This window comes from Apteryx mantelli, chromosome 1 (genome assembly GCF_036417845.1).
Source record: "Apteryx mantelli isolate bAptMan1 chromosome 1, bAptMan1.hap1, whole genome shotgun sequence".
Classification (NCBI taxonomy): Eukaryota; Metazoa; Chordata; class Aves; order Apterygiformes; family Apterygidae; genus Apteryx; species Apteryx mantelli.
In genome coordinates this window covers 76,406,949-76,421,261 of record NC_089978.1, presented here as the reverse complement: position 1 = coordinate 76,421,261, position 14,313 = coordinate 76,406,949, and the positions used below count along the sequence as shown (strand labels likewise).

General features: G+C 47.3%; 1 protein-coding gene and 1 long non-coding RNA gene across 6 annotated transcripts in view; both read right to left on the bottom strand.

Annotated features, from left to right (window-relative positions):
- Positions 1-242: 242 nt before the first annotated feature.
- LOC136992057 (uncharacterized) lies at positions 243-5,362 on the bottom strand. The gene is made up of 2 exons (XR_010884049.1): positions 3,817-5,362; positions 243-2,783 (listed from the first exon to the last, which is right to left on the bottom strand). It is a non-coding gene; the product is annotated as an uncharacterized lncRNA (long non-coding RNA).
- A 2,581-nt stretch (positions 5,363-7,943) lies between these two features.
- The window catches only part of TUBGCP3 (tubulin gamma complex component 3), a 68,221-nt gene continuing 61,851 nt past the window's right edge, over positions 7,944-14,313 (bottom strand). For all 5 annotated transcript variants that reach the window (XM_067295790.1, XM_067295814.1, XM_067295799.1 and 2 more), the window contains 5 exons: positions 13,017-13,105; positions 12,751-12,882; positions 12,247-12,387; positions 11,473-11,589; positions 7,944-9,096 (listed from right to left, as the gene is read on the bottom strand). In XM_067295790.1, coding sequence (XP_067151891.1) covers positions 8,938-9,096; positions 11,473-11,589; positions 12,247-12,387; positions 12,751-12,882; positions 13,017-13,105 — 638 coding nt within the window. In that variant the 3' untranslated portion in view covers positions 7,944-8,937. The remainder of the gene's footprint in view (positions 9,097-11,472; positions 11,590-12,246; positions 12,388-12,750; positions 12,883-13,016; positions 13,106-14,313) is intronic.

Genomic DNA, 14,313 nt, shown 5'->3' with positions numbered 1-14,313 from the left:
CCAAGATTGAGAGGTATTGATGCCTATCAATCTGTATCGATATCAACAGGTATTTTGTTCCCTCATGATACATATACAAATGGTGTCATGGGACGACCGACTACCTTACAGTCCCGGACCATGTGGGTTTCGTGTGGTGCGAGGGAAAGGAGGAGGGGGAGAAGGAGATTTACTGCATGACTCTGTTGTCCCAAATCGGGGATACGTTATCTGGTGTGCAACAAGTCAATCCACACACAGAGTCAAGATATCGTTTTATTTTGAGATCGTGCAAAGTCAGGTGCTACATGGCAAATCCACAAAGCAAGCACACCAGGTATTTCTTTATCATTCTATTTATACATTTTTTTTCAGCCAAGAGCTGCCTCTTGTTCTGCCCCTATTACATGATTGGTTAAATTATTTGCATATTGCTTACACTGCACTTCTCACTTACACATGCCCAGTGGGGAAGGGTCTCCCCACAATTAGGGGTCTTCAACCTAGTGGGTGTGATTTTTAGCATTATAATGATATTATAATGAAGAAAGTTCACTCTCGGTTACAGCTAGTTGTTGTTTTTTTGCTTACTGATTAGATATATACAGGTTCCCAGGATGTTCCTAACTTGAAGGACAAACATCGTCACTGACACTGATTAGGAGTTCCTCCCATGTTCACTCTTGGCAGCTTCAAAGATAGCTGCTCCAGTCCTAAATCTCAACCATTTAAATTCCTTCCGAAGTAAAATTCACAAGTTCAGTTAATAATTCAGATAACAACTCCACAACTTGTTTCAAAGACCAAAATTTACTACAGAGGCTGCAATGGTACAAAGCAACAATTCTTATTAACAGAAACTTAGTTCAACTACAATACTTATTTCTAATTACACTAAAAGTTATGCTAACGGTAACTACTTAGTAAACAGAAAAGATAGCTAATTTATACTAACTGTAAATACCCAAATGAATGAACTAGGCAAACCAATTCTGATTGATCTTGCCCACACGTTGCCTCAGCGGCCAACGTACACTCAATCCCAGGGAAGTAACTGCGGGAGGGCGTCCCCATCCCGAGAGGTTCTGCAAGTTGGCAGACCCGCTGTCACCCACAAAGAGCCAAAAACAGCCTCTGGGGCCAACTTATTTATAACCTTCAGGGGAAGGTAGAGGTGGCCAGTTACAGTTCTCTTCACACAGGCACAGTCCCTAGCTCTTGGCTGCTGCAGACTTCAACTCTCCTCTGTTGTTATGAGGATCACACCCACAGTCATGGGGAAGGGGGGGTGGCTGAACACCCCCAAGGGCAGGCTAGCTGCCTTGTACACTCTTCAGCACTGAAGAAAGGAGTTTGAGTGACTGTGAAGGCCACAGAGCTTGTTCGGGGTCTCTTCTACGAGCGTGTTCTTCACCATGTTTGTGAAAGCGCCCCGGATATAGAGCGGCAAGAGCTTGGGGCTCAGTGCACTCTATGTGACTGCTGTGCGTGCTGTGTGGTGGATTTGGCATGATGAGCCTTATTGAATGCTTTCCTTCAAAGAGAGCAGGAAAAAGCTGTAGCCGGTTCAGCTGGGGAAAAAGGCCTTCTGAGAAACAAGGCTCATCGTGCCAAATCTCTCTTGCCAATTCTCAAAAAGGCACCAAGTGGAATGGGAACGAGAGGATCACATGCAATTGTCTCGTCTCCCCACCCAAACAGCCGGTGTTGCTGCCTGTATTGGTTATCTGGAAGACTTTGTGCGCTTTGATTTTTCTCTACAAAGGACACGTTGTTTGGGCTAGTGACCAGGTGCCCGCCCTGAAATGCCAGGTTTTGTTTCTGAGGTTTTTCCTGAAGCCTTTTGAAAAGTATTGCCTCCTGAAGATACCGTGAGGAAGTGGATGAGGAACAGTTCCTTCTAATCAAGCTGTCTTGCTTTCTTTCCAAAGAGAATCATCAGGAGACCCTGGAGAAGGAGACCTTTCCGGCAGGAGGCAGTCACAGCCTGCCAGTCCCTGATGAAGAAGGAGAGGCAATTCAAGCAGCGGGCATGCCAGGTACTTGCTGTCCATTGTCATCTGGTGTAGGAACTCAAAATCCCTGTGTGTCTGCAGGCTCTTCCCTGGGGGCCCACTACTGCACAGCATGTCAGTAACCAAATGTTAAAGTATGAGGGCACCGGAAGTGTTCTGAAACAAGCCAGGAGCGGCTTTCTGAAGATGACTTTTGTCTCTGGCGTGTGGAGATGATTGCAATTAGTGTGCCCGAGATGTGCATAGCAACCTTTGTGCGTCCTGTTAGACAGCCTCACTTCCCACCCCAAGCAGCTCCCAGGGATTTCGGGGCTTTGCCATTTGGGGGGAAGGAGGCAGTTTTAACCACATTGAGCGCAGGTTCCACAGGCTCCACAACTCTTAATCGACTCGACCTCCTGCCGTGTCTGCATCTCAGAACTTGCAGGGAGTCCCCAGAGGCCCTAGGCACAGAAGGAGCACAGAGTGGGATCCCTGCTGTGAAAGGAGGTCCCGAGTGATGCCCTGATTCAGCGGTCGGGCAGGGGTTTGGAGGGAAGCTCGTCCGTCCTTCTGCATGCTGTGTGCCTGAGCAGTGCTGAGGCTTTACCTCTCTCTGATTCTTGACAGGGCTTCCAAGTGTGTCACAGCCCGGGGAAGCCCCCCATGACAGGAAATACGCCTTTTTCCCAAAGCACCGAGGTACTGAGCAGTCTTGCAGGGATGCCTAAGTGAGAGAGTTGTCCTGAAGACGTGGAGCACACAAGTGGTGTTTGGAAGAGCGGAGGGCGGAGGAAGGGGAGGCGGTGCCTGTGTTGGAGAAAAGGCAAAGGGAGAGAGCCAGGTTCAGGTGTCTCCTTTGCTGCCGGCCGCCCCAGAGGAGCCGGCCCTGGCTGCTGGGCTGGGGAGCGCAGCCAGCACCATTTCAGCTGGAGCCGGCACACGGTGTAGCCAGGAATACCGGTGTCACTGGCTATGGAAGCCAGAGCCCAAGAGAGCCTGACTCTTTCCCCTTGGGGCAAGCGTGCCGACCTGGGAGGGAAGAGTCGGAGTGGCACTCCCTGGACCCGGGATGGCTTTTGTCCACGTCACTCAAAGGAGTTATTGGTAAAGCAGATGAGCACTGCCGAGTGCTCTCCGCCTGGCCTAATGAGTCTTGTTCAGTGGGACGACTTGTCCCAAAGGGTCAGAGCATGCCTCCGTGCAGCAGCACTTTTGAGCCTCAGAAAGGCGAGAGAGCACCAAAGGAATTGTGGGATGTAAAGGATCGCCAGAAAGGGGGAGCAAACCCATCCAATTGGGAGAACTGGATTATGGCCATGTTGGGGTTGAGGTTACAGCTTGTGTGAACTCCAGGGTGTCCTTTCCCCTGGCAGTTCTCTGCATGGTTACATTTATACCCATATGGTGCCTGTGCATGCACCTAGTGAGCGTTTGCAAGATGCTCGTGAGTGGAAGGGCCCAACAGGTGCCTTGGTGTGATAACGTTTTCCCCCTGCGTTCACTACCATTCAAATCTGAAGAAGCCTATGGAAATAGATAACGGGAGCCATTCTCATGTGTTTGGTTACAGATGTGGCCATAGGTGATGGAGATTTATCTTCTCATCTGGACTCTGATTTTGAGTCCCTGGGGAATGCCACAGGTGAGTCATGACTATTGGTTTATATGGAGGGTGCCATGTCCCTACCTAAAGGTCAGGAAAGCTTCTCCGCAGCTGTGGGAATCTAGACCTACACGTGTCCCAGGTCATTACAAGACCTCTTTTGATTCACTACACTTCCCTTACAAACAAGTATATTGGAACAGGTATTTTACCCTTTTCTCGTCTGTGTGTACTTACAGATGTCCCTGAAGGCAGCACTTCTCCAGCTTCTGAGCTGGAGCCTTTCCTTGAGCTTCAGGGAGGTCTCAGGGGTAAGTAGTCTGTCTTCCTTTCCTTTTGACTTTTGTATTAGTATTTTTTCGTTTGTCCTATTTTATTGCCCTCTTGGTGAATCCAAGGTCCCCAGCACATGTGCCCTCCGTGAAGCCCAGAGGCACAGTTAGGGGTACTGATGGTTCAGGCTTTCACTGGCTGGTGGGCTCTTGCCCAAGAGAAGTGTAAATGAACTTTATTGTCCGCCGGTGCCAAGACACCAGAATCAGCGATAGTAACAACAGGGAATGTAAAAGTGCCTGGGAATCCCAGCCACACAGTGAGATTATCATTACTGCAGAACCCAGTGATATATGGGATTGTCTCCTTTCCACCACCAGGTCTTGGTGGTGACAAAGGTGCAGAGGCTGCGGATCATAAAGCCGTAGAAAAGCATCGTTTGGTCCTCCCTGCCGCAGTCTCAGGTTCCGTATTGTTTGGGCTAGTGCTGACATGTATAGTTATTTTCCTGATGAGGAAGAGAAAACGGTGAGTTGTTCTTTTCTGACATTCTTTATATTTTCTATATTTTAGCAACAAAGCATGTGTAGTGATAGTAGCATGGAGTGCCTGGTGAGCTGTTGAGACGTCTGCTGTAAACTTTTTTTAACTGGACTCTTCCTTCCTAGCAGTGAGTACTCTTTGCTGAAAGCCATTCTCATTGTTGCAGAGAAGCGGTACCAGCTAATCCTGCCGCTGCTTCCAACAGAGAAGAGTCAAGTATAGAGGAAGGCCGAGCAAAACCAGGAAGTGAGAGAAAAAAGGATGAGCTCGCCATAAAAAATGAAAATCTCAGCAACAGCTCCAGTCCACTTCCGGTGAACTTTGCAACAGAGCTTGCCCAGTTATTTAATGCCATGAATTCAAAACGTTCATTGCAGCCTAGATACCAGAGGAGCTCAGAGGGTGGTTATGACTCTTCCTCAGATATCTGCATTGCCCTCAATTTACCCCAAGCCGATCGTTCCAAGTGTGTGTGTTCTCATTACCAACAGGGACATTGTACTTCAGAGGAATATTCCGAATAGAAGAATAAAAATGGTGGGTTAAAACGGTGCGAGTCCTTGGCTCTTTTGGTCCTTTCTGTCTGGGTGTAATGCACAGCGCTTATGGCAGGGTTGGATGAGCGAGAGGAGCTGTCAGGGAGCTGCACTCCATCAAGGGATGCCCTTGGTCCCATCATCAATTTGGTTTCCCGACTCGGGCTGTCATTAAGGTTTCATTCATCCGAATGGGGGAGCGCAGATGAGATGTGGCATGCAAATGGTTATCCATGAACTCACCAGGACTGCTCCACTGGATCCTGTCGGATTTGGGGACTGCAAGGGGAAGGAGGCGCTGCCAAGGATGGCCATGCAGCTCTGAGCAACGGATTAGAGGAGCGCTAATGTGAGACCAGAGGCTGCTGGGGGTTAGCGCGATGGTCTTCCATGCGCAGAACCGAACGTCTTCAGGTAGAGAAAAGTCAGAGGGGGCTGGTTGGGAAAGAGAGCAAAAAGGACTGTGATAGGAAGAACAGTACTGGCATCAAAAATGCAACAAAAGGTAACCAAAAGACGCACATAAATGGCACTGCTCTGCTCCCCCCAACGCTCAAGCCATGAATACCGGAGGTAAGGCAGAAAAGGGAATACAGCCGTATTCGAGGAAAGCCCAGGATGCTATGCGCTCTTTTTAAAGTGGGCCTAAGTGGACTCTTACCTTTCCAGAGGAACGTAGTCAAACAGTTGCCGCCTCTGAAAACACTTGTCACCCCTGTTGCCAGCTTGCAGGAGAAGGAAAGCAATAAAGGCCCTCGCAGGATCCAGCAGGAAGGCCACAACAGGAGGGTGCAGCCCCACCAGCTGCAGTGTCCCTGGGGAAGCTCACACAGCCATGGGAAACCTGGTGAAGGAAGGGCATAGGACAGGAAAGGCAAGCGGTGAGATTTGAGCATGTTTCTCAGGTGGCCCAGCAACCCTTTGCCTCTGGGATCGGAAGAACCAGCTCCTCCATCTTCCCTGCACGTGCAGGGAAGTCCTGCAGGATTCGCTCTGCACGCTGCACTAAGGGAGAGGGATGCAAGCGGCAGTCTCCTGTCACGAGGCTCAGCTAGGTAAGGACTAGGAAAACCACTCCCGAGACCGGCACTTCCCACGGGAAGATGTTCAGGCACTGACTCTCAAAGCACAACCCTCCCAAACAAGGAATCATCCCCCCGCTGTGTGTGAGCTGACAGGCAGAGATGGTTGCAGCGGCTCCTCAGCCTCCTCAGTCTGTTTTCTCTGGACCTCTTTCTTCGCTGATGCCTCGCTTAATCCTGCTTGCAGCACACTCGCACTTTAAGGACTCCCATGGACCTCCAGGCAGACCAGCCCATTTGGCCAGAGCTCACTGCTCTGCGCAAATGGAAAAGTGGCAGCATGCCTCTGCATCTGCAGGGAAAGGCAGCCGTAATCTCCAAGCTGCCAAAATAACCTTGTGTTCAACAGCGACCTGGGGCACTATCATACAGCCAGTACCTTATGGCCTGGTTAGCCACTGCAAGAGACCAGCCCTCTGGCCTGGCAAAGTCTGCTGTGCTCAGAGGCACCGCCAGGAGAAGAGCCTTGAAGCCTGGTTTCCTGGCAACTGTTGGATTCGTTTTGGCACCAAAGGTAAAAAACCTTCAGCTAAAACTGTTCCTTCAACTTCTGCTCAGGCTTTGGGCCCCCCAAATGTCTCATGCTAAGGCCTGATGTACATTTGGAGCAGTGCCATTAGGCTAAAGCGAGAGCAAAACATACACTAGATACGCAAGGCCTGAAAGAATCAGGTCCGCTAACCTTGCAGTTTTGCAAGTAACTGTTTACTAGTTCCTAGTGAGACTGAAACTCTCAGAATAAGCAAGTTCTGGCTCAGTAACTGAAACGATTGATAGAAATGGTATAGACCAAACTTCCTAGCTGGAAGGTATAGATACATCAGCTTACCCAAAGAGCCTTTGAGGCAGATCCAACAGTAGCCGGTCTGCTGAGACCGAGGAGGAAGGATGAGCACCCTTGCCATCAGCTCAGTACCTATTTTGTTTGTAAGGATGCAAATCAATGATTTAATGGATTCATGACTTAGGCTAACCTACAGAACAGGGATTAAGCCCTTGTTTGACTTCTACCTAATAAGTTCATGACATAAAGATTGATTTACGCAGTACCTAGTCCTGTAAACTGCACAGATCGAAAGGAACTCAGGCACAGAACGAACTGTGATGAACTTGTCCGCCAGGGGTGACATTTGTGCGGTGTTTCTGGCATGTGGATTCTCTAGGGACACATGGGATCACGTAACAGCTCCCTCAGGCAACAGGCCAAAAGGGTCCCTTTGGAGCTGTATTTTTCTAAGCAGAATTTGGGAGGCATGGTAAAGTCACAAGCACATAAGCTTTGTGCTTCTTTCAAGCTTTACAATAACAAAATACCCCCACCATGTGCACAGAGTAGTCCCACCTGTCAAGTGATTCTTGCAACGCTAGGGGACCAGGCTCTGAAGCATACAGCTCTCCCTTGGCATACAAAAGATCCCTTGCCTTCGGGACCAGATTTTCTTCTGGCTGAAATGGTGCCTGCAAGCGCTCCCGTGAAGCTGCCTTGGCAGGTCCTGTAAGGGGCACAGAGTGCAAACCCTTCCATGTTTTCTTTAACCAAACTGAGGACTGCAGAACCTGCCAGATAACCTTTGAGTTCTGGTGCCCAGAGAATAAACCTGTTAGTCCATGGCTGCGGGTTTCATGCATTGTCCCCACAAGCATTCACCTCCCTCATGGCCTACAGCAGCCTCCCCTGAATTGTCTGGCAAGCGTCTCCACTTTTCAGGGGTTTGAGTGGAGAAAGGGCAGAAAAGCCCACAGGCTTGGTGTACCTGAGAGCAATTGCTAGTCAATAAATTGCTCAGAACCATGACTATAGTTAATACCTGTACCAAAACCCTGTAAAGGGGAAGGATTTGTAAACCAATTACACTCCTAACCAGAAGTGTCTTCTTTCTTATGCTGGCTAAACACTGTCACCTTTCCATTACAAAAAGTAAAACGAGTGTTTGAAAGATAATTGCATTTTTATTTTTCTAAGCTTGTACGTGGAACATAATAAATGACCTGATATCATGGCAGCTTTGCAAAAGAATAGTTGTGTCGTGCCCGTCCCGCCCCACCCCAGCATCTGGACAGCAATATATAAATATTTACAATGAAAAAATAGGGAAGGAAGAGAAATAATGTAGTCAACCTTAGCCAAGTCCCTTTCTTTCTAACATCTCAACACAAAATACTTCATTCACTTCCATCCCTACGGACACTTTCCTTTGACAGTAGCGAGGCTTTAACTTCAGTTCTTAGGATATCTTAGGTGAAATAAATTCACTCCTGCTCTGCTTCTACAGTTTGCTGCTGTTCAGTAGCTGTAGAATTTGCCCGTTAAATCATTTCTACTTGAAACTGCTAACCTTGAAAACAAAGAAACATTAAAGTTAAATTTATGTCCCAGCATACAAAGTTTCTCACACAGTCGAATACATCACAACACTGAAAATCAGCATAATAAAATGCTTGCTACAGCTTGTTAACACGGACATTAGGTGTGAGTTCTAATCTGTCAGATTTAACAAAAGCTATTTTCAAATAGAACAAGTATATAGAAAAAATAACCTTCTTATTTTCTTGTTAGAAAAGGAAATGGTGCCTCCTAAAACAAAAGATGCAATTTCCTGGACACAGATAAAAGTTACAGTGGAGGAAGCTTACAAAGCTCCAAATTAAATATGGCATTTGTGGAGAAGGATGATTTAACAAGTTGATTGGAAGAGGTTCAATCAGCTCATTTAGTCACCTTGTTTTATAAACATCAGTGTAAAAAAACATACTTTGCTTTCTGCTATATAGTGTCACACAATCACATGACGGGAAACGTTGCCTGCAGAAGTGGTGGACACCTATCGCACGCCACTTGGTGTAATTATGTTGACACTGATTGCATTGTCCAACAAGAGGTTCAACATCCTTTGGATACCGAGGTGTAGTTACTAGAAACTGTTTCACATATGTGAGCTTCGTCTGCCTCTAGTGCCCAGAGAAATACGAAGCCTTGGTTCTCTTGCTTTATAATGTTCATTGAAGTCCAATCTAAAGCTAAGAAATCGAAGACTTTCATCAGAACTGGTTGTCAGCAAGACCAAGAACTGCTGGACGATTCCCTGAATGAGAAAGAAAAACCCAAGAGATACCTCAGAACATGTCAGATGTGTTTCACCCGAGGATGCGAGGTGGTATATAAGCCTGGCAAAGAGGCAGGGAGAATCCAGGAAAATGCAAACACAAGCATTTATACCCAAATGTTAGCAACAGAGTTACATTGTATTCACACTTTTTGCAAAAACTCCAAAGCTTCATTTTGTCTTTAAACTACTACCATACACAGTTCAGCGTCTGCAGCACACCCAGCTCAGCCTTTTAAGCAGAGTGGTCTCCTTGCCCTGCTGGGACTCCCCTGCCTGGCCTAGGGCTGCCGGGACGGGGGCTGCAGGGGAACCGCTCCTGCACCACTGCCCCGAACCTCTCAGGCCAGCCCCACAAGACTTTGGAGACCACTCAGGACCCAAGCCATGCAAGCAGGACACCTCAACATGTTCCCAGGTTGCAGCAACAAGGCAGGCCAAACCAGCCTGAAGCCACTGCTTGCCTCCAAAGCACCGCTCTGCGGTAGGCCACACCTGCAGTGTGTAGGCCTGCATTTGCGGTAGGCCGCACCTACAGCAGCAAGTAGCCCCGCGGAGCAGCACAGGGGCAGTGGGTGCTGCGAACGTGGTGACCAGCCTGTCGGCCTTTTGAGGGGGGGTTATTTGGGGCTAGCTCTTCTCTGGTCTCTGGGACTGAGCAGCCGGCAGCAGTCAGGACCCAGGAGGCACAGGCCTGCAGCCCCTCTTGCCCTTCAGCTCCAGCCAAGGGGCTGCGGGAGCTCTCCCCAGGATGGAGCACAGCTCAGGAGGTAGGGAGCGTGCGAAGACTCACTGCAAGAGCTCACTCCTGATCTCCGCTGAAATGCTAGTGTGGACGTATGCGTAGGGAGAGCACCCAGTGACCTTCAGACATGACAGAGGCTGGCCAGGGAGGTCCTGCCTGGGAAATTCATGGTGGGGCTGAGCCAGAATATAGTCCAGGCAGACAGAAGCTAAATCGCCAACCTCTAGCAGTTCTTCTGAACACGCAAATGACAATTTATTCTGGGCTCTCGATTCTTAAAGAATTTAGCACAATTTTTCACAGGCAGGAAAAATGCCATATTTGGAGCCAGAGGGCAAATCGCTCCCAAACTTGAAGTCCTTGCATCAATAGCTTGGGATCAGTACAGCCTCCAACAACAGCCACCAGCATTTTCTGACCTCAGCACTTCTGACCTGTTTTCCCTCAAACTTGCATGTGAACTGAACTCTTTTGGCAATGCAGCACTTCATCCAGGGTAGCTATATCCTGGCAAAGCTGTAGGCAATAGAGAAATGGATCTTATGGTGGAAACTGCTGGAGAGAAGCATTGGGAAGTGCTGTGCACATGCTGAAAAGGTACAGAGTCGCCATTATAGCTGCTGTAAATAACCTGTACCTACTGTACTGTTGCAAGCTAAAAGGAAAATATGGGTGAGTTATCCCAGCAAAAAAAAATACTTTAATTCATTTACCTAGGGAAATAATGCATGCTTACATGTTTAATATTTGTCTAAATGCATATTTATGGGGAGTAAAGAGTAAAAAGAAAGAAGATATAAGAAATATCAAGAAAAAATAGGAAGACAGCAGGCCCAAGAGCTCTAGGTCAAACTCAGTATTAGCATCGTTAAATAAAACTAACTTCAGATATGCCAAAGGTGATAAATAAGGGTAGTTAAAAGGCCTACTAAAAGACATCAAGAATTTCCCATGTGTGAAGGTCAAGAGGTGAGCTATGGGAAGGGTTTGGGTTTCCAGTGGACCTGGGTTCAACTCCCAAAAGGCTGCTGGGGAACATATGGCTGTGTCCCCTCCTCTGTTTCCTTCTGGCATGCTTTCCCTGGAAGCTGAGAACTGATTTCGCTGAGGAGTGGGAACTTTCGAATCAGATGTAAGAAAGCAAGACAATGGGAGAATAATGCCTTTCAAAGAAGGCACTCTGTGCACCTTGCCCCAACAGCTCACCCATTGCCCCTGCTTGCACCCTTAGGAAAAAGCAGTAGGTCCTGAAAAAAGGACTCTTCCCGCACATCTTTCACAGCAATAACTTGCAAAGGCTGAGAAAACAAATGGAATGCAGTAGGAATTAGATTTTTTCAGATTACACCAAAACATGGCTATTGCTTCCCCTCCTGAAAGAAGGAGGAGACTTAAATGAAGAGACTATCCCTCTTTATCAGGGAAACACAGATAATCACAAAAATGTGTTGAAGAACAGTGAATACAGACTTCTAAACAGAGCAGCAAAAACTGAAGACCAAATCCACAAATGGTGCATATAAATGCAGTAGTAACACCTAACCTGTATTTGAAATTGATTTCTACATAGCAAAACTCACAATCCATATACAAAAAGAACTAAGGGGCACCTGGTAAAAATGAGTAAGTATTCGAAGCTGTGAGCACATTTTGGGTATTGATTCTTGAAATTCTTTTATCCTCCTATTCTCTTCCTCCTCTTCTGACGCAGTTACACCCCATTCGCCCTACAAAGAGACCAAACGAATAACAGGTCAAGCTTCACATGATGGAAGTGACTCATAAGCCCACCTTCTACCTGGCTAAATCACCATGTTCAACCAAACATCGCCAGAACAAGCCAAACACATAGCCTCTGATATTGAAACTGTCAGCCCACTCAGCGGCTGTAGAGTATGTGAGACTATTCAGGATATATTAATGACCTGACTCCTTTAGAAGGAAAAGTTACAGAAGCCCTTCTCACAGCCTTCGTAGGAAGACAGAGACTATTAAGGAAATCTCAGGTTAACAAAGTCTCACCCCAGCACCACACTTCCCACAGATGGGCAGTATGGAGGCAGGCATGGAGCTATGGCATTCATTGTGAAAAAGTTTAGAATACGCAAGCTGCTTCCATTCCCTTCACCTAAAACAACCCTAAACTTCTTGTCCTCCAAAGATCTACTCACCTAGACTTTAGGGGCAAGATAGACATGGAGAATGCCATTCAAGGGGTTTTGTTTGAATTCACTACCTGCTACGGATGACTTTTACACTTGTCCCAGCATTAAATTTTTGTTTCAGCTCTAGCTGCTGTCAGAAAAACCCTGAGTATTAGAGAGCAAAAACCATCTATAGCTGCCTCAATTAACTGCCATGTTCTAGTGAGAGCATTGCTGTACCTCAAGCTCACGCTGTTTCCTTCTCTCTTCAAACTGCAACCTCAGCTGCAACTCTTCCAAAGCAGCTCTGTACATTGCATCTTGGGCATTCTGGAGCTCAATGATCTGATCAAAAACAGCCCGAAGCTGGTTGAGAAGTACCTGTGAGATCGTACAACAGCAGAACATTGAGGAGAGTTCTACAGTGAAAGAGACTCTTTGGAACACGCAAAAATTTAATCTTTTTAAGCACAGCCAGACAGGCTGCTTTGCAAGGCCCCAGGTCAGCTGCTGCCTGAGCATGCAGCTTCTCAAGACCAAAAGCAACTGGCTCACATTGCAGCAAGTTTTATAATCAGCACCCACGTGTGTGTGCAGGGACTAGGTACAAAGCCTACCACAAGTCTTATATCAGAGGGGGAAAAATGACTTTTCCCGGTGTTCCTGTAACATAACAGAGGAGAGCTGCTAGCCCATGAGCCAAGATCACAAAAGCTACAGCTTAACGCAAAGGTAACGACTTACCCTGGAGTCACTATCCAGCAAGCACCGAGCGATGATTGTGTCCAGAAAAACCTCATGAGCCGCAATGATGTGATCCAAGTCCTGTGCTTGTCGGACCTTGTTCCAGAGTTCATCCCACGAACATTCAAGTACCTGGAGCAATGATTCAGGATGGGGCTATTTTGATTTGCTAGATGACAAGCTCTTTGAAATTTAACACACACAACACACACAGCATATTAGAAGTGCTTCTTTTTTAAGCAACCAACTGGGTGGATAAAGTGTACCTCAAATGTAATGTAATACTGCATTTGATGAATGAAATGGACCATTTCTGATGCCAGAACGTGACACTGATGCAGCACCCCAGAAAGCTCTGTAAAAAATTCAAAGAGATGGTATGTTAAAGACCAAAAGGACAGCGATAGCCATCAAACCAGCTTGGCAATGGCTTTTTTTTTTTTTTTTTTTGCCAAACGGAGTACCCCACAAAACAGCCACTAAACTTGGATGGTAACTGCAATACTGGCTGGTAACGCAAGACCAAAGAACTTTGCGCAATGAACTTCTTGAAAACAGAGCCAAAGACGATGCTGGCTGTGTGATCAGACAGCGCTGAAAACCTGCGGAGCATCACAAGAGAAGAAGACCCTTGCAGTCCCCCAAGAGACCAAAATACAGTGAATGCTGCATGCACTCTTTGGTAGAAAGTCTAAGACTACAGATCCGCAGTTGCTTCTTCTTTCACTCTCCTCAGATCTCTTGCAATGAGCCTTCAAAGACAGAGGTAGCATAATCTGCATTACTTAATTACACTGAGACCAAAATGGAGGATGGCTGTGGCGGGACTGGGCAGTTCATGACTCAGGTGTTCCAGGCTCCGTTCCTCATGCCACCACAGAGACACAGGGGCAAGTCATCCTGACAGCCTCAGCTGCTCACCTGTAGAAGAGGGTATCTCTGTTGCAGAAGGGCAGGCTCAAGAAAACCAGCAATGGCATAATTCTCCAGTATGTGCATATTCAACGTTCTGGAACTAGGCGGTTGTCTGGGGAGAGGAAGACCTCTCTCTCGACAGCTGCCAAACTGATCGTGCTGCTGTAGACAAGCACACGAGACTGCTACAGAAGGAATGCTGCCTTTTCATATGCTGCGATGTTACAGAACCATACGCTGCGCTGAATGATGGACCAACAAGCTCCTCTGTTCTTCATTCCTCACACCTTTGCAGGAAGACTGCCTCCAACATATTGTGTTGCATCAACTTGAAACAGGGTCAATGAAAATAACTTCCCGGGTTGGCCAAAGAGCAGAAATTCCTTAACGTTGGTGATGAGGGTGTATTTGTATTCCTTCTTCAGATTACTGACACCAAAAGAGCAAGCTTGACCCTACTGCCTGTAATTCCTCCTTTAAAGGATCAAAATCCCGGGTGTTCATATGGTTCGGGAACGGGGAATAAAGCTATCCTAGAAAGAGAACACGACCTCTAGGGAGTGGACAAAGTCCCTCCAGCTGCTCCTTCCATCCCTCCAGCCAGAAGCCAGACCATGTCTTTGTCAACACGCTCCCCTTTCTTGGGGG